At 41.6% G+C, this 26,685-nt stretch overlaps 1 protein-coding gene across 1 annotated transcript in view; it reads right to left on the reverse strand.

Annotated features, from left to right (window-relative positions):
* Positions 1–281: 281 nt before the first annotated feature.
* LOC109885592 (glypican-6-like) overlaps positions 282–26,685 on the reverse strand; it is a 434,345-nt gene continuing 407,941 nt past the window's right edge. Inside the window, exons 7-9 of the mRNA XM_031816008.1 lie at positions 16,672–16,802; positions 14,911–15,086; positions 282–890 (exon numbers count right to left, since the gene is read on the reverse strand). Coding sequence (XP_031671868.1) covers positions 685–890; positions 14,911–15,086; positions 16,672–16,802 — 513 coding nt within the window. The 3' untranslated portion in view covers positions 282–684. The remainder of the gene's footprint in view (positions 891–14,910; positions 15,087–16,671; positions 16,803–26,685) is intronic.

A 26,685-nucleotide genomic window follows, 5' to 3' on the forward strand; every position in this document is an offset into this window, starting at 1 on the left:
AGCAGAATAGATTAGAACAGAGCAGAACAGATTAGAACAGAGCAGAACAGATTAGAATAGAGCAGAACAGAGCAGAACAGAACAGATCAGAACAGAGCAGAACAGAGCAGAACAGAACAGATTAGAATAGAGCAGAACAGATTAGAATAGAGCAGAACAGAATAGAGCAGAGCAGATTAGAATAGAGCAGAACAGAACAGATTAGAATAGAGCAGAACAGAACAGATTAGAATAGAGCAGAACAGATTAGAATAGAGCAGAACAGAATAGAGCAGAGCAGATTAGAATAGAGCAGAACAGAACAGATTAGAATAGAGCAGAACAGAACAGATTAGAATAGAGCAGATTAGAACAGAACATCTTAGAACAGAGAGATCTTTGGGGACAAAGCAGGATGCAGCACTCACAACACTCCTCAGTCTACTACAGTATACTACTGTCACCATATCTCTTCATGGTGGGGATCCAAAAGGGTTGTCCTGTTCTGGTTCCGTTTAGAGAACACTAACAGTTAGTATGACGACCGGCTGGCTGGCTGTCTGATTGGTGCCAGAGTCAGAGTAGCAGTAATGTCCTGGTGTCCTCTCGGGCCAGCTGGTATTACCTCCTGGACCAGGACAGGGCTGTGAGAGAGAGGGTCAGTAGCAGGGGTAATGTCCTGGTGTCCTCTCGGGCCAGCTGGTATTACCTCCTGGACCAGGACAGGGCTGTGAGAGAGAGGGTCAGTAGCAGGGGAGAGGGTCTGGAGGGATGTGGGGCGCTGCCTGATGCAGCCGAAGCTCGCTCATCACTCCTGTCTGCTCCCACCACGGGGGCCTCTGGACCCACAAACACAAACTCTGTGGTACATCCCTCTGTACAGCCACTGCTGCTGCCGCTGCCCTCGTCACCTGGAGAGAGGAGAGGGAGACAGGCAGACAGACAGACAGACAGACAGACAGACAGGCAGGCAGGCAGACAGACAGACAGACAGACAGACAGACAGACAGACAGACAGACAGACAGACAGACAGACAGACAGACAGACAGACAGACAGACAGACAGACAGACAGACAGACAGACAGACAGACAGACAGACAGACAGACAGACAGACAGACAGACAGACAGACAGACAGAGAGAGAGAGAAAGACACAGACAGACAGACAGACAGACAGACAGAGACAGACAGACAGACAGACAGACAGACAGACAGACAGACAGACAGACAGACAGACAGACAGACAGACAGACAGACAGACAGACAGACAGACAGACAGACAGACAGACAGACAGACAGACAGACAGACAGACAGACAGACAGACAGAGAGAGAGAGAAAGACACAGACAGACAGACAGACAGACAGACACAGACAGACACAGACAGACAGACAGACAGGATAAGTGAGGTTCCAAACAGACTCAAAGAACAGATAGTTGACCGTCTGCCATGAAAGTTTTCTGGGCCATATCCCTGCCTTGTTGTCCCAGCCAGTGTTATTCAAAACCCCTAATGATGTCTGTCTCACTTTGCAGGTGGATGTTTATTGTCCTGGAGGCAGAGCTGAGCGATCTCCACAGGAAGGTAAAGTCAAAATTGGCAATATATCATTAAAAGAAAATAAATAAAAAATGCTTTTTGGTTGTAATGAGGCAATGCAGACAGAGAAATGTGATATTTCCATACTATGAGGTTGAAATAACACAGAAAATTGTTCAATTATCATAATGTCCTTTTAGTGTAAGATAAATAAATATATATATATATTATTTGCATTTCAGCCTGTTCAGGTGGAATTGAGTTTTTAAAAGTTTTTAAGTTTTTCACCCCCAGTATGACATCACAATCTGATCTGATTATTCTGACCACATATTTTATTTGCATACGTATCTTCCTACTTTGAAGGGGTAAGAGGGTTTATAAATAATATATTTATTTACAAAACAAAAGTACATGTCGTTCTTGGTGCTGGACAACGGTCTTTAACAGAGGCTGGAGTATCCAGGTCACGTCCAACAGTCTCCTGAGGGGCAGTCAAGAGTCTCCTCTCTACCATCAGCCCTTCTCCTCTCTACCATCAGGACCACTCCTCTCTACCATCAGGACCTCTCCTCTCTACCATCTGCCCATCTCCTCTCCTCTCTACCATCAGGACCTCTCCTCTCTACCATCTGCCCCTCTCCTCTCCTCTCTACCAGCAGCCCCTCTCCTCTCCTCTCTACCATCTGCCCCTCTCCTCTCTACCATCAGCCCCTCTCCTCTCCTCTCTACCATCAGCCCCTCTCCTCTCCTCTCTACCATCAGCCCCTCTCCTCTCCTCTCTACCATCAGCCCCTCTCCTCTCCTCTCTACCATCAAGCCCTCTCCTCTCTATCATCAGCCCCACTCCTCTCTACCATCAGCCCCTCTCCTCTCTACCATCAGCCCCTCTCCTCTCTACCATCAGCCCCTCTCCTCTCTACCATCAGCCCCTCTCCTCTCTACCATCAGCCCCTCTCCTCTCTACCATCAGCCCCTCTCCTCTCTACCATCAGCCCCTCTCCTCTCTACCATCAGGACCTCTCCTCTCTACCATCAGCCCATCTCCTCTCTACCATCAGGACCACGCCTCTCTACCATCAGCCCCTCTCCTCTCTACCATCAGCCCCTCTCCTCTCTACCATCAGGACCACTCCTCTCTACCATCAGCCCCTCTCCTCTCTACCATCTCACCCTCTCCTCTCTACCATCAGCCCCTCTCCTCTCTACCATCAGCCCCTCTCCTCTGTCACACTGATCTCAGCCTCCTCTCCACCATCAGCCCCTCTCCTCTCTACCATCAGCCCCTCTCCTCTCTACCATCAGCCCAACTCCTCTTTATCATCAGTCCTCTCCTCTGGCACACTGATCTCAGCCTCCTCTCCACCATCAGCTCTCTCCTCTGTCACACTGATCTCAGCCTCCTCTGTACCATCAGCCCCTCTCCTCTGATTTCACTAGGGAGCCAGAGATTCATCACAGGGCTAGATTTCAGTAAGGAGCCAAAGACTCACCACAGGGCTAGATTTCACTAGGGAGACAGAGACTCACTCACCTTAGGGCTAGATTTCACTAGGGAGCCAGAAACTCACCACAGGGCTAGATTTCACTAGGGAGCCAGAGACTCACCACAGGGCTAGATTTCACTAGGGAGCCAGAGACTCATCACAGGGCTAGATTTCACTAGGGAGCCAGAGACTCATCACAGGGCTAGATTTCACTAGGGAGCCAGAGACTCATCACAGGGCTAGATTTCACTAGGGAGCCAGAGACTCATCACAGGGCTAGATTTCACTAGGGAGCCAGAGACTCATCACAGGGCTAGATTTCACAAGGGAGCCAGAGACTCACCACAGGGCTAGATTTCACTAGGGAGCCAGAGACTCACCACAGGGCTCAATCCCAGTCCCAGATTTAGACAGTGTGTTATATAGACTGATTTAGACAGGGTGTCATATAGACAGTGTGTTATATAGACTGATTTAGACAGTGTGTTATATAGACAGTGTGTTATATAGACTGATTTAGACAGTGTGTTATGTAGAGAGTGTGGTTATATAGACTGATTTAGACAGTGTGTTATATAGACAGTGTGTTATATAGACAGTGTGTTACATAGACTGATTTAGACAGTGCAGTTATATAGACTGATTTAGACAGTGTGTCATATAGACAGTGTGTTATATAGACTGATTTAGACAGTGTGTTATATAGACTGATTTAGACAGTGTGTTATATAGACTGATTTAGACAGTGTGTTATATAGACAGTGTGTAATATAGACTGATTTAGACAGTGTGTTATATAGACTGATTTAGACAGTGTGTTATATAGACAGTGTGTTATATAGACTGATGTAGACAGTGTGTTATATAGACTGATTTAGAAAGTGTGTTATATAGACTGATTTAGACAGTGTGTTATATAGACAGTGTGTTATATAGACTGATTTAGACAGTGTGTTATATAGACTGATTTAGACAGTGTGTTATATAGACTGATTTAGACAGTGTGTTATATAGACAGTGTGGTTATATAGACTGATATAGACAGTGTGTTATATAGACTGATTTAGACAGTGTGTCATATAGACAGTGTGTCATATAGACTGATTTAGAAAGTGTGTTATATAGACTGATTTAGACAGTGTGTCATATAGACTGATTTAGACAGTGTGTTATATATACAGTGTGTCATATAGACAGATTTAAACAGTGTGTTATATAGACTGATTTAGATAGTGTGTTATATAGACTGATTTAGACAGTGTGTTATATAGACTGATTTAGACAGTGTGTTATATGGACTGATTTAGACAGTGTGTTATATAGACAGTGTGTTATATAGCCTGTGTGTTTTATAGACTGATTTAGACAGTGTGTTATATAGACTGATTTAGACAGTGTGTTATATAGACTGATTTAGACAGTGTGTTATATGGACTGATTTAGACAGTGTGTTATATAGACAGTGTGTTATATAGACTGTGTGTTTTATAGACTGATTTAGACAGTGTGTTATATAGACTGATTTAGACAGTGTGTTATATAGACTGATTTAGACCATGTGTTATATAGACTGATTTAGACAGTGTGTTATATAGACAGATTTAGACAGTGTGGTTATATAGACTGATTTAGACAGTGTGTCATATAGACAGTGTGTTATATAGACAGTGAGTTATATAGACTGATTTAGACAGTGTGTTATATAGACTGATTTAGACAGTGTGTTATCTAGACAGTGTGTCATATTGACTGATTTAGACAGTGTGTTATATAGACTGATATAGACAGCGTGATATATAGACAGTGTGTTATATAGACTGATTTAGACAGTGTGTCATATAGACTGATTTAGACAGTGTGTTATATAGACTGATTTAGACAGTGTGTTATATAGACAGTGTGTTATATAGACTGATTTAGACAGTGTGTTATATAGACTGATTTAGACAGTGTGTTATATAGACTGATTTAGACAGTGTGTTATATAGACAGTGTGTTATATAGACTGATTTAGACAGTGTGTTACATAGACTGATTTAGACAGTGTGTTATATAGACTGATTTAGACAGTGTGTTATATAGACTGATTTAGACAGTGTGTCATATAGACTGATTTAGACAGTGTGTTATATAGACAGTGTGTTATATAGACTGATTTAGACAGTGTGTTATATAGACTGATTTAGACAGTGTGTTATATAGACTGATTTAGACAGTGTGTTATATATACAGTGTGTTATATAGACTGATTTAGACAGTGTGTTATATAGACTGATTTAGACAGTGTGTTATATAGACAGTGTGTTATATAGACTGATGTAGACAGTGTGTTATATAGACTGATTTAGAAAGTGTGTTATATAGACTGATTTAGACAGTGTGTTATATAGACAGTGTGTTATATAGACTGATTTAGACAGTGTGTTATATAGACTGATTTAGACAGTGTGTTATATAGACTGATTTAGACAGTGTGTTATATAGACAGTGTGGTTATATAGACTGATATAGACAGTGTGTTATATAGACTGATTTAGACAGTGTGTCATATAGACAGTGTGTCATATAGACTGATTTAGAAAGTGTGTTATATAGACTGATTTAGACAGTGTGTCATATAGACTGATTTAGACAGTGTGTTATATATACAGTGTGTCATATAGACAGATTTAAACAGTGTGTTATATAGACTGATTTAGACAGTGTGTTATATAGACTGATTTAGACAGTGTGTTATATAGAATGATTTAGACAGTGTGTTATATGGACTGATTTAGACAGTGTGTTATATAGACAGTGTGTTATATAGCCTGTGTGTTTTATAGACTGATTTAGACAGTGTGTTATATAGACTGATTTAGACAGTGTGTTATATAGACTGATTTAGACAGTGTGTTATATGGACTGATTTAGACAGTGTGTTATATAGACAGTGTGTTATATAGACTGTGTGTTTTATAGACTGATTTAGACAGTGTGTTATATAGACTGATTTAGACAGTGTGTTATATAGACTGATTTAGACCATGTGTTATATAGACTGATTTAGACAGTGTGTTATATAGACAGATTTAGACAGTGTGGTTATATAGACTGATTTAGACAGTGTGTCATATAGACAGTGTGTTATATAGACAGTGAGTTATATAGACTGATTTAGACAGTGTGTTATATAGACTGATTTAGACAGTGTGTTATATAGACAGTGTGTTATATAGACTGATTTAGACAGTGTGTTATATAGACTGATATAGACAGTGTGTTATATAGACTGATTTAGACAGTGTGTTATATAGACAGTGTGTTATATAGACTGATTTAGACAGTGTGTTATATAGACAGTGTGTTATATAGACAGTGAGTTATATAGACTGATTTAGACAGTGTGTTATATAGACTGATTTAGACAGTGTGTTATATAGACAGTGTGTTATATAGACTGATTTAGACAGTGTGTCATATAGACTGATTTAGACAGTGTGTTATATAGACTGATTTAGACAGTGTGTTATATAGACAGTGTGTTATATAGACTGATTTAGACAGTGTGTTATATAGACTGATTTAGACAGTGTGTTATATAGACTGATTTAGACAGTGTGTTATATAGACAGTGTGTTATATAGACTGATTTAGACAGTGTGTTACATAGACTGATTTAGACAGTGTGTTATATAGACTGATTTAGACAGTGTGTTATATAGACTGATTTAGACAGTGTGTCATATAGACTGATTTAGACAGTGTGTTATATAGACAGTGTGTTATATAGACTGATTTAGACAGTGTGTTATATAGACTGATTTAGACAGTGTGTTATATAGACTGATTTAGACAGTGTGTTATATATACAGTGTGTTATATAGACTGATTTAGACAGTGTGTTACATAGACTGATTTAGACAGTGTGTTATATAGACTGATTTAGACAGTGTGTTATATAGACTGATTTAGACAGTGTGTCATATAGACTGATTTAGACAGTGTGTTATATAGACAGTGTGTTATATAGACTGATTTAGACAGTGTGTTATATAGACTGATTGACACAGTGTGTTATATAGACTGATTTAGACAGTGTGTTATATGGACTGATTTAGACAGTGTGTTATATAGACAGTGTGTTATATAGACTGATTTAGACAGTGTGTTATGTAGAGAGTGTGGTTATATAGACTGATTTAGACAGTGTGTTATATAGACAGTGTGTTATATAGACAGTGTGTAATATAGACTGATTTAGACAGTGTGTTATATAGACTGATTTAGACAGTGTGTTATATAGACAGTGTGTTATATAGACTGATGTAGACAGTGTGTTATTTAGACTGATTTAGAAAGTGTGATATATAGACTGATTTAGACAGTGTGTTATATAGACAGTGTGTTATATAGACTGATTTAGACAGTGTGTTATATAGACTGATTTAGACAGTGTGTTATATAGACTGATTTAGACAGTGTGTTATATAGACAGTGTGGTTATATAGACTGATATAGACAGTGTGTTATATAGACTGATTTAGACAGTGTGTCATATAGACAGTGTGTCATATAAACTGATTTAGACAGTGTGTTATATAGACTGATTTAGACAGTGTGTCATATAGACTGATTTAGACAGTGTGTTATATATACAGTGTGTCATATAGACTGATTTAAACAGTGTGTTATATAGACTGATTTAGACAGTGTGTAATATAGACTGATTTAGACAGTGTGTTATATGGACTGATTTAGACAGTGTGTTATATAGACTGATTTAGACAGTGTGTTATATATACAGTGTGTTATATAGACTGATTTAGACAGTGTGTTACATAGACTGATTTAGACAATGTGTTATATAGACTGATTTAGACAGTGTGTTATATAGACTGATTTAGACAGTGTGTCATATAGACTGATTTAGACAGTGTGTTATATAGACAGTGTGTAATATAGACTGATTTAGACAGTGTGTTATATAGACTGATTTAGACAGTGTGTTATATAGACAGTGTGTTATATAGACTGATGTAGACAGTGTGTTATTTAGACTGATTTAGAAAGTGTGTTATATAGACTGATTTAGACAGTGTGTTATATAGACAGTGTGTTATATAGACTGATTTAGACAGTGTGTTATATAGACTGATTTAGACAGTGTGTTATATAGACTGATTTAGACAGTGTGTTATATAGACAGTGTGGTTATATAGACTGATATAGACAGTGTGTTATATAGACAGTGTGTCATATAAACTGATTTAGACAGTGTGTTATATAGACTGATTTAGACAGTGTGTCATATAGACTGATTTAGACAGTGTGTTATATATACAGTGTGTCATATAGACTGATTTAAACAGTGTGTTATATAGACTGATTTAGACAGTGTGTTATATAGACTGATTTAGACAGTGTGTTATATGGACTGATTTAGACAGTGTGTTATATAGACAGTGTGTTATATAGCCTGTGTGTTTTATAGACTGATTTAGACAGTGTGTTATATAGACTGATTTAGACAGTGTGTTATATAGACAGTGTGTTATATAGACTGATGTAGACAGTGTGTTATATAGACTGATTTAGAAAGTGTGTTATATAGACTGATTTAGACAGTGTGTTATATAGACAGTGTGTTATATAGACTGATTTAGACAGTGTGTTATATAGACTGATTTAGACAGTGTGTTATATAGACAGTGTGGTTATATAGACTGATATAGACAGTGTGTTATATAGACTGATTTAGACAGTGTGTCATATAGACAGTGTGTCATATAGACTGATTTAGACAGTGTGTTATATAGACTGATTTAGACAGTGTGTCATATAGACTGATTTAGACAGTGTGTTATATATACAGTGTGTCATATAGACTGATTTAAACAGTGTGTTATATAGACTGATTTAGACAGTGTGTTATATAGACTGATTTAGACAGTGTGTTATATAGACTGATTTAGACAGTGTGTTATATGGACTGATTTAGACAGTGTGTTATATAGACAGTGTGTTATATAGCCTGTGTGTTTTATAGACTGATTTAGACAGTGTGTTATATAGACAGATTTAGACAGTGTGTTATATAGACTGAATTAGACAGTGTGTTATATGGACTGATTTAGACAGTGTGTTATATAGACAGTGTGTTATATAGACTGTGTGTTTTATAGACTGATTTAGACTGTGTGTTATATGGACTGATTTAGACAGTGTGTTATATAGACAGTGTGTTATATAGACAGTGTGTTATATAGACTGATTTAAACAGTGTGTTATATAGACTGATTTAGACAGTGTGTTACATAGACTGATTTAGACAGTGTGTTATATAGACTGATTTAGACAGTGTGTTATATAGACTGATTTAGACAGTGTGTTATATAGACAGTGTGTTATATAGACAGTGTGTTATATAGACTGATTTAGACCATGTGTTATATAGACTGATTTAGACAGTGTGGTTATATAGACTGATTTAGACAGTGTGTCATATAGACAGTGTGTTATATAGACAGTGTGTTATATAGACTGATTTAGACAGTGTGTTATATAGACAGTGTGTTATATAGACTGATTTAGACAGTGTGTTATATAGACTGATTTAGACAGTGTGTTATCTAGACAGTGTGTCATATTGACTGATTTAGACAGTGTGTTATATAGACTGATATAGACAGCGTGTTATATAGACAGTGTGTTATATAGACTGATTTAGACAGTGTGTCATATAGACTGATTTAGACAGTGTGTTATATAGACTGATTTAGACAGTGTGTTATATAGACTGATTTAGACAGTGTGTTATATAGACTGATTTAGACAGTGTGTTATATAGACTGATTTAGACAGTGTGTTATATAGACAGTGTGTTATATAGACTGATTTAGACAGTGTGTTACATAGACTGATTTAGACAGTGTGTTATATAGACTGATTTAGACAGTGTGTTCAATAGACTGATTTAGACAGTGTGTCATATAGACTGATTTAGACAGTGTGTCTTATAGACTGATTTAGACAGTGTGTTATATAGACAGTGTGTTATATAGACTGATTTAGACAGTGTGTTACATAGACTGATTTAGACAGTGTGTTATATAGACTGATTTAGACAGTGTGTTATATAGACTGATTTAGACAGTGTGTCATATAGACTGATTTAGACAGTGTGTTATATAGACAGTGTGTTATATAGACTGATTTAGACAGTGTGTTATATAGACTGATTGACACAGTGTGTTATATAGACTGATTTAGACAGTGTGTTATATGGACTGATTTAGACAGTGTGTTATATAGACAGTGTGTTATATAGACTGTGTGTTTTATAGAATGATTTAGACAGTGTGTTATATAGACAGTGTGTTATATAGACAGTGTGTTATATAGACTGATTTAGACCATGTGTTATATAGACTGATTTAGACAGTGTGTTATATAGACTGATTTAGACAGTGTGGTTATATAGACTGATTTAGACAGTGTGTCATATAGACAGTGTGTTATATAGACAGTGTGTTATATAGACTGATTTAGACAGTGTGTTATATAGACAGTGTGTTATATAGACTGATTTAGACAGTGTGTTATATAGACTAATTTAGACAGTGTGTTATCTAGACAGTGTGTCATATAGACTGATTTAGACAGTGTGTTATATAGACTGATATAGACAGCGTGTTATATAGACAGTGTGCTATATAGACTGATTTAGACAGTGTGTCATATAGACTGATTTAGACAGTGTGTTATATAGACAGTGTTTATATAGACTGATTTAGACAGTGTGTTATATAGACTGATTTAGACAGTGTGTTATATAGACTGATTTAGACAGTGTGTTATATAGACTGATTTAGACAGTGTGTTATATAGACAGTGTGTTATATAGACTGATTTAGACAGTGTGTTACATAGACTGATTTAGACAGTGTGTTATATAGACTGATTTAGACAGTGTGTTATATAGACTGATTTAGACAGTGTGTTATATAGACTGATTTAGACAGTGTGTCATATAGACTAATTTAGACAGTGTGTTATATGGACAGTGTGTTATATAGACTGATTTAGACAGTGTGGTTATATAGACTGATTTAGACAGTGTGTTATATAGACTGATTTAGACAGTGTGTTATATAGACTGATTTAGACAGTGTGTTATATGGACTGATTTAGACAGTGTGTTATATAGACTGTGTGTTTTATAGACTGATTTAGACAGTGTGTTATATAGACAGTGTGTTATATAGACAGTGTGTTATATAGACTGATTTAGACAGTGTGGTTATATAGACTGATTTAGACAGTGTGTCATATAGACAGTGTGTTATATAGACAGTGTGTTATATAGACTGATTTAGACAGTGTGTTATATAGACAGTGTGTTATATAGACTGATTTAGACAGTGTGTTATATAGACTGATTTAGACAGTGTGTTATATAGACTGATTTAGACAGTGTGTCATATAGAGTGATTTAGACAGTGTCTATACAGTGCCTTGCGAAAGTATTCGGCCCCCTTGAACTTTGCGACCTTTTGCCACATTTCAGGCTTCAAACATAAAGATATAAAACTGTATTTTTTGTGAAGAATCAACAACAAGTGGGACACAATCATGAAGTGGAACGACATTTATTGGATATTTCAAACTTTTTATAGTGTCATATAGACTGATTTAGACAGTGTGGTTATATAGACTGATTTAGACAGTGTGGTTATATAGACTGATTTAGACAGTGTGTTATATAGACAGTGTGTTATATAGACTGATTTAGACAGTGTGGTTATATAGACTGATATAGACAGTGTGTTATATAGACTGATTTAGACAGTGTGTTATATAGACTGACATACACAGTGTGTTATATAAACTGATATAGACAGTGTGTTATATAGACTGATTTAGACAGTGTGTTATATAGACAGTGTGTTATATAGACTGATATACACAGTGTGTTATATAGACTGATTTAGACAGTGTGGTTATATAGACTGATTTAGACAGTGTGGTCATATAGACTGATTTAGACAGTGTGGTTATATAGACTGATTTAGACAGTGTGGTCATATAGACTGATTTAGACAGTGTGGTTATATAGACTGATTTAGACAGTGTGTTATATAGACAGTGTGTTATATAGACTGATATAGACAGTGTGTCATATAGACTGATTTAGACAGTGTGGTTATATAGACTGATTTAAACAGTGTGGTTATATAGACTGATTTAGACAGTGTGTTATATAGACAGTGTGTTATATAGACTGATTTAGACAGTGTGTTATATAGACTGATTTAGACAGTGTGGTTATATAGACTGATTTAAACAGTGTGGTTATATAGACTGATTTAGACAGTGTGTTATATAGACAGTGTGTTATATAGACTGACATACACAGTGTGTTATATAGACTGATTTAGACAGTGTGTTATATAGACTGATTTAGACAGTGTGTTATATAGATAGTGTGTCATATAAACTGATTTAGACAGTGTGTTATATAGACTGATTTAGACAGTGTGTTATATAGATAGTGTGTCATATAGACTGATTTAGACCATGTGTTATGTAGACTGATTTAGACAGTGTGTTATATAGACTGATTTAGACAGTGTGGTTATATAGACTGATTTAGACAGTGTGGTTATATAGACTGATTTAGACAGTGTGTCATATAGACAGTGTGTTATATAGACAGTGTGTTATATAGACTGATATAGACAGTGTGTTATATAGACTGATTTAGACAGTGTGTTATCTAGACAGTGTGTCATATAGACTGATTTAGACAGTGTGTTATATAGACTGATATAGACAGCGTGTTATATAGACAGTGTGCTATATAGACTGATTTAGACAGTGTGTCATATAGACTGATTTAGACAGTGTGTTATATAGACTGATTTAGACAGTGTGTTATATAGACAGTGTGTTATATAGACTGATTTAGACAGTGTGTTATATAGACTGATTTAGACAGTGTGTTATATAGACTGATTTAGACAGTGTGTTATATAGACAGTGTGTTATATAGACTGATTTAGACAGTGCGTTACATAGACTGATTTAGACAGTGTGTTATATAGACTGATTTAGACAGTGTGTTATATAGACTGATTTAGACAGTGTGTTATATAGACTGATTTAGACAGTGTGTCATATAGACTAATTTAGACAGTGTGTTATATAGACAGTGTGTTATATAGACTGATTTAGACAGTGTGGTTATATAGACTGATTTAGACAGTGTGTTATATAGACTGATTTAGACAGTGTGTTATATAGACTGATTTAGACAGTGTGTTATATGGACTGATTTAGACAGTGTGTTATATAGACAGTGTGTTATATAGACTGTGTGTTTTATAGACTGATTTAGACAGTGTGTTATATAGACAGTGTGTTATATAGACAGTGTGTTATATAGACTGATTTAGACCATGTGTTATATAGACTGATTTAGACAGTGTGTTATATAGACTGATTTAGACCGTGTGGTTATATAGACTGATTTAGACAGTGTGGTTATATAGACTGATTTAGACAGTGTGTCATATAGACAGTGTGTTATATAGACAGTGTGTTATATAGACTGATTTAGACAGTGTGTTATATAGACAGTGTGTTATATAGACTGATTTAGACAGTGTGTTATATAGACTGATTTAGACAGTGTGTTATATAGACTGATTTAGACAGTGTGTTATATAGATAGTGTGTCATATAGACTGATTTAGACAGTGTGTTATATAGATAGTGTGGTTATATAGACTGATTTAGACAGTGTGTCATATAGACTGATTTAGACAGTGTGTTATATAGATAGTGTGGTTATATAGACTGATTTAGACACTGTATTATATAGACAGTGTGTTATATAGACTGATTTAGACAGTGTGTTATATAGACAGTGTCGTATATAGACTGATTTAGACAGTGTGATATATAGACAGTGTGTCAAGGTAGAGCACTATAGAGAGAATAGAGCCCTATTCCCTATGGGCCCTGGTAGAGCACTACAGAGAGAATAGAGCCCTATTCCCTATGGGCCCTGGTAGAGCACTATAGAGAGAATAGAGCCCTATACCATATGGGCCCTGGTAGAGCACTACAGAGAGAATAGAGCCCTATTCCCTATGGGCCCTGGTAGAGCACTACAGAGAGAATAGAGCCCTATTCCCTATGGGCCCTGGCAGAGCACTATAGAGAGAATAGAGCCCTATACCCTATGGGCCCTGGTAGAGCACTACAGAGAGAATAGAGCCCTATTCCCTATGGGCCCTGGTAGAGCACTATAGAGAGAATAGAGCCCTATACCCTATGGGCCCTGGTAGAGCACTACAGAGAGAATAGAGCCCTATACCCTATGGGCCCTGGTAGAGCACTATAGAGAGAATAGAGCCCTATACCCTATGGGCCCTGGTAGAGCACTACAGAGAGAATAGAGCCCTATACCCTATGGGCCCTGGTAGAGCACTACAGAGAGAATAGAGCCCTATTCCCTATGGGCCCTGGTAGAGCACTACAGAGAGAATAGAGCCCTATTCCCTATGGGCCCTGGTAGAGCACTACAGAGAGAATAGAGCCCTATTCCCTATGGGCCCTGGTAGAGCACAGCAGAGAGAATAGAGCCCTATTCCCTATGGGCCCTGGTAGAGCACTACAGAGAGAATAGAGCCCTATTCCCTATGGGCCCTGATAGTGCACTACAGAGAGATTAGAACCCTATTCCCTATGGGCCCTTGTAGTGCACTACAGAGAGATTAGAGCCCTATTCCCTATGGGCCCTGTTCAAGGTAGTGCACTACAGAGAGAATAGAGCCCTATTCCCTATGGGCCCTGTTCAAGGTAGTGCACTACAGAGAGAACAGGGTACCGTTTGGAACACAAGGCGGCTGACTTACTGGAGTCCTGAAAGAAGATGTCGTTGCCGTTGTAGGCGTTTCTCAGCTTGTTGGTCATCACTCTGAGTGTCATGATCTGTTGGCGAATCAGAGTGTCCGGTCTAGTGATGTCCACCGCCACCTCTGGGTTGTTCAGCTGGTTGGTGAGGCCGTCCTTTACCACCTCAGGAAAATACCTGGGAGGATTACAACAACGCCAGTTAAGAAACATCTCTGAGGAAGAAACATCTCTGAGGAAGACATGTTAAAAGACAATCACATTTCATTTGGCAGGAAATGATTCAATTATCTGGATCGTGTGGAGCGTTCTCCAGCATTCAGAGAGCAGCTGTCAGTGGTCCTGAAGAGGTTCTCCATCACTCAGAGAGCAGCTGTCAGTGGTCCTGAAGAGGTTCTCCATCACTCAGAGAGCAGCTGTCAGTGGCCCTGAAGAGGTTCTCCATCACTCAGAGAGCTCCCTGATCCAGTCCTCTACAGTTCGACTGGGTCCTCTCTTCCTGATCCAGTCCTCTACAGTCCTACTGGGTCCTCTCTTCCTGATCCAGTCCTCTACAGTTCGACTGGATCCTCTCTTCCTGATCCAGTCCTCTACAGTTCTACTGGGTCCTCTCTTCCTGATCCAGTCCTCTACAGTTCTACTGGGTCCTCTCTCCCTGATCCAGTCCTCTACAGTTCTACTGGGTCCTCTCTCCCTAATCCAGTCCTCTACAGTTCTACTGGGTCCTCTCTCCCTGATCCAGTCCTCTCCAGTTCTAACAGACAGACAGACAGACAGACTCTCTCTGGCTCAGTACTCAGTATTAGAGAAATGCGGCAGATGTCCATGTAGCAGGAAGTTGTGCTGTGGTGACCAGGGACTGTGATGTGGTGACCAGGGACTGTGCTGTGGTGACCAGGGACTGTGATGTGGTGACGAGGGACTGTGATGTGGTGACGAGGGACTGTGATGTGGTGACCAGGGACTGTGCTGTGGTGACCAGGGACTGTGATGTGGTGACCAGGGACTGTGATGTGGTGACCAGTGACTGTGCTGTGGTGACCAGGGACTGTGATGTGTGAGGCCAAAAATGCCTCGACTAGCTGGGAGGGGGGATGGGTGGGGTGAGAGAGAGGGCTTTCATTCCAAGCAGTTATAATCACATCAGTGTACAGTAATAGATGAGAACATCTCACCATATCCATAAAGTGTCAGAGATTGACAGGTAAACAGTACATCTGGCCTTGGCTGTAGTACTGGTTCTCTCTTGTCCTGTACCAAGGACCATAGTACCATAGTTCTGGATCAGCTGAGGGTCTCCAGCACTGTTCAGACCTCATCAGACTAGTTGTAGGACTAGTTATTGTAGTTCTACAGGTGGATGAGCTGAGGGTCTCCAACACTGTTCAGACCTCATCAGACTAGTTGTAGGACTAGCTTGTGTATTTCTACAGGTGCGAGATCTGAACACCTCTCACCTGGCCTTGGCGTGACTGTTCCAGCACCGTTCAGACCTCATCAGACTAGTTGTAGGATTAGTTAGTGTAGTTCAACAGGTGCGTGATCTGAACACCTCTCACCTGGCCTTGGCATGACTGTTCCAGCACTGTTCAGACCTCATCAGATTAGTTGTAGGACTTGTTAGTGTAGTTCTACAGGTGCGTGATCTGAACACCTCTCACCTGGCCTTGGCGTGACTGTTCCAGCACTGTTCATACCTCATCAGACTAGTTGTAGGACTAGTTAGTGTAGTGCTACAGGTGCGTGATCTGAACACCTCTCACCTGGCCTTGGCGTGACTGTTCCAACACTGCTCTTCATCTGACTCGGTCAACTTGTCTTTAATACAGATCTCATCTGGCAGGTTGGACCAGAACCTTTTGGACTGCTTCAGCTTCTTCTTAATGTCTAGCACCTGCAGGAGAGGAGGGAGAGAGTAACATGGGAATGGGGTTCAAACAGCCTGCTCACTTTCCCCCAAATCCACACGTTTTCCAGAAACCGCTGTTGAAATATTCCGGGAATCAGGAAGGATTAAACAGGAAATCTGGAATCCTCCAACCAGAGGGGTTAAACTACGACTGAAGCCAGATCTATTGAGGGTTTTTCTAAAACTAGCCAGTTTCAGTTAGCTTCACATTCCAGCTCAGGCTTCATCCATACTAACATGATGGATATTGCTCTTCCGCCTGTCGCTAACTCTAGCAGGTTTGTAACTGTGCATGCATGTCGCACGTGGCTAATCGAATGCCTTAACTCTTCATTGAGACAGTGCTGAAACACACATCCAAAGGGGCGAGTCAGTGCCACATTTGGCACTGGTTATTTCTTACATTAGTATCCCAGGTCATCTTAGGTTTCATTACATACAGTCGAGAAGAACTACTGAATATAAGATCAGCGTCAACTCACCATCAGTACGACCAATATGTTTTTCGCGACGCGGATCCTGTGTTCTGCCTTACAAACAGGACAATGGAGTGGATTCCATGCAGCGACCCAAAAAAAACGACTCCGAAAAAGAGGGAAACGAGGCGGTCTTCTGGTCAGACTCCGGAGACGGGCACACCGTGCACCACTCCCTAGCATTCTTCTTGCCAATGTCCAGTCTCTTGACAACAAGGTTGATGAAATCCGAGCAAGGGTAGCATTCCAGAGGGACATCAGAGACTGCAACGTTCTTTGCTTCACGGAAACATGGCTCACTGGAGAGACGCTATCCGAGGCGGTGCAGCCAATGGGTTTCTCCACGCATCGCGCCGACAGAAACAAACATCTTTCTGGTAAGAAGAGGGGCGGGGGCGTATGCCTTATGACTAAGTTGACATGGTGTGATGAAAGAAACATACAGGAACTCAAATCCTTCTGTTCACCTGATTTAGAATTCCTCACAATCAAATGTAGACCGCATTATCTACCAAGAGAATTCTCTTCGATTATAATCACAGCCGTATATATCCCCCCCAAGCAGACACATCGATGGCCCTGAACAAACTTTATTTAACTCTCTGCAAACTGGAAACGATTTATCCGGAGGCTGCATTCATTGTAGCTGGGGATTTTAACAAGGCTAATCTGAAAACAAGACTCCCTAAATTTTATCAGCATATCGATTGCGCAACCAGGGGTGGAAAGACCATGGATCATTGTTACTCTAACTTCCGCGACGTATATAAGGCCCTGCCCCGCCCCCCTTTCGGAAAAGCTGACCACGACTCCATTTTGTTGATCCCTGCCTACAGACAGAAACTAAAACAAGAGGCTCCCACGCTGAGGTCTGTCCAACGCTGGTCCGACCAAGCTGACTCCACACTCCAAGACTGCTTCCATCACGTGGACTGGGACATGTTTCGTATTGCGTCAGATAACAATATTGACGAATACGCTGATTCGGTGTGCGAGTTCAATAGAACGTGGGTTGAAGATGTCGTTCCCATAGCAACGATTAAAACATTCCCTAACCAGAAACCGTGGATTGATGGCAGCATTCGTGTGGAACTGAAAGCGCGAACCACTGCTTTTAATCAGGGCAAGGTGTCTGGTAACATGACCGAATACAAACAGTGCAGCTATTCCCTCCGCAAGGCTATCAAACAAGCTAAGCGTCAGTACAGAGACAAAGTAGAATCTCAATTCAACGGCTCAGACACAAGAGGCATGTGGCAGGGTCTACAGTCAATCACGGACTACAGGAAGAAATCCAGCCCAGTCACGGACCAGGATGTCTTGCTCCCAGGCAGACTAAATAACTTTTTTGCCCGCTTTGAGGACAATACAGTGCCACTGACACGGCCTGCAACGAAAACATGCGGTCTCTCCTTCACTGCAGCCGAGGTGAGTAATTTAACATTTAAACGTGTTAACCCTCGCAAGGCTGCAGGCCCAGACGGCATCCCCAGCTGCGCCCTCAGAGCATGCGCAGACCAGCTGGCCGGTGTGTTTACGGACATATTCAATCAATCCCTATACCAGTCTGCTGTTCCCACATGCTTCAAGAGGGCCACCATTGTTCCTGTTCCCAAGAAAGCTAAGGTAACTGAGCTAAACGACTACCGCCCCGTAGCACTCACATCCGTCATCATGAAGTGCTTTGAGAGACTAGTCAAGGACCATATCACCTCCACCCTACCTGACACCCTAGACCCACTCCAATTTGCTTACCGCCCAAATAGGTCCACAGACGATGCAATCTCAACCACACTGCACACTGCCCTAACCCATCTGGACAAGAGGAATACCTATGTGAGAATGCTGTTCATCGACTACAGCTCGGCATCAAGCTCGAGACCCTGGGTCTCGACCCCGCCCTGTGCAACTGGGTACTGGACTTCCTGACGGGCCGCCCCCAGGTGGTGAGGGTAGGCAACAACATCTCCTCCCCGCTGATCCTCAACACTGGGGCCCCACAAGGGTGCGTTCTGAGCCCTCTCCTGTACTCCCTGTTCACCCACGACTGCGTGGCCACGCACGCCTCCAACTCAATCATCAAGTTTGCAGACGACACAACAGTGGTAGGCTTGATTACCTACAGGGAGGAGGTGAGGGCCCTCGGAGTGTGGTGTCAGGAAAATAACCTCACACTCAACGTCAACAAAACTAAGGAGATGATTGTGGACTTCAGGAAACAGCAGAGGGAACACCCCCCTATCCACATCGATGGAACAGTAGTGGAGAGGGTAGCAAGTTTTAAGTTCCTCGGCATACACATCACAGACAAACTGAATTGGTCCACTCACACAGACAGCATCGTGAAGAAGGCGCAGCAGCGCCTCTTCAACCTCAGGAGGCTGAAGAAATTTGGCTTGTCACCAAAAGCACTCACAAACTTCTACAGATGCAAAATCGAGAGCATCCTGTCGGGCTGTATCACCGCCTGGTACGGCAACTGCTCCGCCCTCAACCGTAAGGCTCTCCAGAGGGTAGTGAGGTCTGCACAACGCATCACCGGGGGCAAACTACCTGCCCTCCATGACACCTACACCACCCGATGTTACAGGAAGGCCATAAAGATCATCAAGGACATCAACCACCCGAGCCACTGCCTGTTCACCCCGCTATCATCCAGAAGGCGAGGTCAGTACAGGTGCATCAAAGCTGGGACCGAGAGACTGAAAAACAGCTTCTATCTCAATGCCATCAGACTGTTAAACAGCCACCACTAACATTGAGTGGCTGCTGCCAACACACTGACAATGACACTGACTCAACTCCAGCCACTTTAATAATGGGAATTGATAGGAAATGATGTAAATATATCTCTAGCCACTTTAAACAATGCTACCTTATATAATGTTACTTACCCTACATTATTCATCCCATATGCATACGTATATACTGTACTCTATATCATCGACTGCATCCTTATGTAATACATGTATCACTAGCCACTTTAACTATGCCACTTGGTTTACATACTCATCTCATATGTATATACTGTACCCGATATCATCTACTGTATCTTGCCTATGCTGCTCTGTACCATCACTCATTCATATATCCTTATGTACATATTCTTTATCCCCAATTGTTAGTTAGATTACTTGTTGGTTATTACTGCATTGTCGGAACTAGAAGCACAAGCATTTCGCTACACTCGCATTAACATCTGCTAACCATGTGTATGTGACAAATAAAATTTGATTTGATTTGACGTATCGTTAATGACCTCTTTATCTAATGACATATCGTTAATGTCGTCTTTATCTTATGACGTATCGTTAACGCCCTCTTCGGTGTAACGATCAACGCACAAGAACCTTTGTACCACTCCTATCCATAAAATTAAGTCATACACCAATTTTACTGTAGGTGAAGCTGGGCTCCAAAGTGGCGCAGCTGGCTAAGGCACTGCATTTAAGTGCAAGAGGTGATATTACTGTCCCTGGTTCGAAATCGAGGCTGAATCACATTGGGAGTCCAATAGGTTGGTGCACAATTGGCCCAGCATCGTCTGGGTTTGGCCGGGTGAGGCCGTCATTGTAAATAAGTATTTGTTCAACCTTTATTTGTTAAATAGAAAAAAAAAATATATATATTTTTTAAAGTTTCAAATGGATTCTGTCAATGTGTAATGTCATAGGTATTTAAAAAGAATTTTTACATAAAAACTAATTTTTAAATAATAAAATATTTAATCAGTCGTCTTCCTCAAATTAAGGGAATAAAGACGTAATGGTTGCGAGGTGATCTGATTTGATTGGTCAAAAGGATGACAAGATGGAGGACACCAACTACAGCAAACACAAACCAGTACAGTAGGGATGATCTGAAATACAAGATGGAGGACACCAACTACAGCAAACACAAACCAGTACAGTAGGGATGATCTGAAATACAAGATGGAGGACACCAACTACAGCAAACACAAACCAGTACAGTAGGGATGATCTGAAATACAAGATGGAGGACACCAACTACAGCAAACACAAACCAGTACAGTAGGGATGATCTGAAATACAAGATGGAGGACACCAACTACAGCAAACACAAACCAGTACAGTAGGGATGATCTGAAATACAAGATGGAGGACACCAACTACAGCAAACACAAACCAGTACAGTAGGGATGATCTGAAATACAAGATGGAGGACACCAACTACAGCAAACACAAACCAGTACAGTAGGGATGATCTGAAATACAAGATGGAGGACACCAACTACAGCAAACACAAACCAGTACAGTAGGGATGATCTGAAATACAAGATGGAGGACACCAACTACAGCAAACACAAACCAGTACAGTAGGGATGATCTGAAATACAAGATGGAGGACACCAACTACAGCAAACACAAACCAGTACAGTAGGGATGATCTGAAATACAAGATGGAGGACACCAACTACAGCAAACACAAACCAGTAGGGATGATCTGAAATACAAGATGGAGGACACCAACTACAGCAAACACAAACCAGTACAGTAGGGATGATCTGAAATACAAGATGGAGGACACCGACTACAGCAAACACAAACCAGTAGGGATGATCTGAAATACAAGATGGAGGACACCAACTACAGCAAACACAAACCAGTACAGTAGGGATGATCTGAAATACAAGATGGAGGACACCAACTACAGCAAACACAAACCAGTACAGTAGGGATGATCTGAAATACAAGATGGAGGACACCAACTACAGCAAACACAAACCAGTACAGTAGGGATGATCTGAAATACAAGATGGAGGACACCAACTACAGCAAACACAAACCAGTACAGTAGGGATGATCTGAAATACAAGATGGAGGACACCAACTACAGCAAACACAAACCAGTACAGTAGGGATGATCTGAAATACAAGATGGAGGACACCAACTACAGCAAACACAAACCAGTACAGTAGGGATGATCTGAAATACAAGATGGAGGACACCAACTACAGCAAACACAAACCAGTACAGTAGGGATGATCTGAAATACAAGATGGAGGACACCAACTACAGCAAACACAAACCAGTACAGTAGGGATGATCTGAAATACAAGATGGAGGACACCAACTACAGCAAACACAAACCAGTACAGTAGGGATGATCTGAAATACAAGATGAAGGACACCAACTACAGCAAACACAAACCAGTACAGTAGGGATGATCTGAAATACAAGATGGAGGACACCAACTACAGCAAACACAAACCAGTACAGTAGGGATGATCTGAAATACAAGATGGAGGACACCAACTACAGCAAACACAAACCAGTACAGTAGGGATGATCTGAAATACAAGATGGAGGACACCAACTACAGCAAACACAAACCAGTACAGTAGGGATGATCTGAAATACAAGATGGAGGACACCAACTACAGCAAACACAAACCAGTACAGTAGGGATGATCTGAAATACAAGATGGAGGACACCAACTACAGCAAACACAAACCAGTACAGTAGGGATGATCTGAAATACAAGATGGAGGACACCAACTACAGCAAACACAAACCAGTAGGGATGATCTGAAATACAAGATGGAGGACACCAACTACAGCAAACACAAACCAGTACAGTAGGGATGATCTGAAATACAAGATGGAGGACACCAACTACAGCAAACACAAACCAGTAGGGATGATCTGAAATACAAGCAAGAAAATCCACACAGAGGAATCCTTAACAGGATTTAGGATTTAGACGAATCCTAAACACTTAAACAGCAAACTTTATCTGCAAAAAAAAAGGTGTTTCTTCATTTTATTTCCTTACTTATAGTCAACGTAATTTGGCAACAGAAGACAGACAGATTGATGTTTATCAGATCAGATCTGATCAACTCTGGGTGATGCCTACGTTCTGACGTGTCCCTGAGGAGATCTGACACCAGATTACGGTCAGCCTGCGGTGATGCCTACATTCTGACGTGTCCCTGAGGAGATCTGACACCAGATTACGTTCTGACGTGTCCCTGAGGAGATCTGACACCAGATTACATTCTGTCGTGTCCCTGAGGAGATCTGACACCAGATTACGTTATGACGTGTCCCTGGGGAGATCTGAGGCCAGATTACGTTCTGACGTGTCCCTGAGGAGATCTGACTCCAGATTACGTTCTGACGTGTCCCTGAGGAGATCTGAGGCCAGATTACGTTCTGACGTGTCCCTGAGGAGATCTGACACCAGATTACGTTCTGACGTGTCCCTGACGAGATCTGACACCAGATTACGGCCAGCCTGCGGTGATGCCTACGTTATGACATGTCCCTGAGGAGATCTGACACCAGATTACGTTTTGACGTGTCCCTGAGGAGATCTGACACCAGATTACCTTCTGACGTGTCCCTGAGGAGATCTGACGCCAGATTACGGTCAGCCTGCGGTATCAATTCACCTCCTCGCTGGTTCAACACGTAATACGATGCCACAGAACACTAACAGACTGATGCTTATCAGCTCAGTTGAGCCCTGCCTGGGTATTGTTCTGATTACAGTCAGATTACAGCCAGCCTGTGGTATCTGTCTGCTGTGTTTAATACTGTGTTCTATTACAGTCAGACCCAGCTGGAGATCGCGCCACATCAAAAGCTAACTATTGAGGCGACAGAAGCAGGACACGTCTGAGGACTACGTTTCACACATCCCCATGTGCTGCAAACACACCAAAATAACCCTTCATCATCTAGCTGGATGGTCTTCATCATCTAGTTGGATGGTCTTCATCATCTAGCTGGATGGTCTTCATCATCTAGTTGGTTGGTCTTCATCATCTAGCAGGATGGTCTTCATCATCTAGCTGGATGGCCTTCATCATCTAGCTGGATGGTCTTCATCATCTAGATGGATGTAACTGATGCAGCAGTCACAGAGGACCTCAATAACCCTTAATCTGCAAGCTGACACTCTGCTGGAGACTACAGGACTGATGCTGGCACTGCTGGAGACTACAGGACTGATGCTGGCACTGCTGGAGACTACATGACTGATGCTGGATGTTGACACTCTGCTGGAGACCACAGGACTGATGCTGGCACTGCTGGAGACTACAGGACTGATGCTGGATGCTGACACTCTGCTGGAGACTACAGGACTGATGCTGGCACTGCTGGAGACTACAGGACTGATGCTGGCACTGCTGGAGACTACAGGACTGATGCTGGATGCTGACACTGCTGGAGACTACAGTACTGATGCTGGATGCTGACACTCTGCTGGAGACTACAGGACTGATGCTGGCACTGCTGGAGACTACAGGACTGATGCTGGCACTGCTGGAGACTACAGGACTGATGCTGGATTCTGACACTCTGCTGGAGACTATAGGACTGATGCTGGCACTGCTGGAGACTACATGACTGATGCTGACACTCTGCTGGAGACTACAGGACTGATGCTGGATACTGACACTGCTGGAGACTACAGGACTGATGCTGACACTGCTGGAGACTACAGGACTGATGCTGACACTCTGCTGGAGACTACAGGACTGATGCTGACACTCTGCTGGAGACTACAGGACTGATGCTGACACTCTGCTGGAGACTACAGGACTGATGCTGACACTACTGGAGACTACAGGACTGATGCTGACACTCTGCTGGAGACTACAGGACTGATGCTGACACTGCTGGAGATTACAGGGCTGATGCTGGATACTGACACTGCTGGAGACTACAGGACTGATGTTGGATGTTGACACTCTGCTGGAGACTACAGGACTGATGCTGACACTCTGCTGGAGACTACAGGACTGATGCTGACACTCTGCTGGAGACTACAGGACTGATGCTGACACTCTGCTGGAGACTACAGGACTGATGCTGACACTACTGGAGACTACAGGACTGATGCTGACACTCTGCTGGAGACTACAGGACTGATGCTGACACTGCTGGAGATTACAGGGCTGATGCTGGATACTGACACTGCTGGAGACTACAGGACTGATGTTGGATGTTGACACTCTGCTGGAGACTACAGGACTGATGCTGACACTCTGCTGGAGACTACATGACTGATGCTGACACTCTGCTGGAGACTACAGGACTGATGCTGGATACTGACACTGCTGGAGACTACAGGACTGATGCTGACACTCTGCTGGAGACTACAGGACTGATGCTGACACTCTGCTGGAGACTACAGGACTGATGCTGACACTCTGCTGGAGACTACAGGACTGATGCCGGATACTGACACTGCTGGAGACTACAGGACTGATGCTGACACTCTGCTGGAGACTACAGGACTGATGCTGACACTCTGCTGGAGACTACAGGACTGATGCTGGATACTGACACTGCTGGAGACTACAGGACTGATGCTGACACTCTGCTGGAGACTACAGGACTGATGCTGACACTCTGCTGGAGACTACAGGACTGATGCTGGATACTGACACTGCTGGAGACTACAGGACTGATGCTGACACTCTGCTGGAGACTACAGGACTGATGCTGACACTCTGCTGGAGACTACAGGACTGATGCTGACACTCTGCTGGAGACTACAGGACTGATGCCGGATACTGACACTGCTGGAGACTACAGGACTGATGCTGGATACTGACACTGCTGGACACTACAGGACTGATGCTGACACTCTGCAGGAGACTACAGGACTGATGCTGACACTCTGCTGGGGACTACAGGACTGATGCTGACACTCTGCTGGAGACTACAGGACTGATGCTGACACTCTGCTGGAGACTACAGGGCTGATGCTGACACTCTGCTGGAGACTACAGGACTGATGCTGACACTCTGCTGGAGACTACAGGGCTGATGCTGACACTCTGCTGGAGACTACAGGTTAGAATAAATCCCAGTTATGTTTCCCTGAAGATTAGAACACATCCCCATTATGTTTCTCTCCAGATTAGAACACATCCCCATTATGTTTCTCTCCAGATTAGAACACATCCCCATTATGTTTCTCTCCAGATTAGAACACATCCCCATTATGTTTCTCTCCAGATTAGAACACATTCCCATTATGTTTCTCTCCAGATTAGAACACATCCCCATTATGTTTCTCTCCAGATTACAGCACATCCCCATTATGTTTCTCTCCAGATTACAGCACATCCCCATTATGTTTCTCTCCAGATTAGAACACATCCCCATTATGTTTCTCTCCAGATTACAGCACATCCCCATTATGTTTCTCTCCAGATTACAGCACATCCCCATTATGTTTCTCTCCAGATTAGAACACATCCCCATTATGTTTCTCTCCAGATTAGAACACATCCCCATTATGTTTCTCCCCAGATTACAGCACATCCCCATTATGTTTCTCTCCAGATTAGAATACATCCCTATTATCTACCTCAATATCACATAGATCTACCTCTATAATACTGT

Source organism: Oncorhynchus kisutch, unplaced genomic scaffold (assembly GCF_002021735.2).
Source record: "Oncorhynchus kisutch isolate 150728-3 unplaced genomic scaffold, Okis_V2 scaffold727, whole genome shotgun sequence".
NCBI classification, from domain to species: domain Eukaryota; kingdom Metazoa; phylum Chordata; class Actinopteri; order Salmoniformes; family Salmonidae; genus Oncorhynchus; species Oncorhynchus kisutch.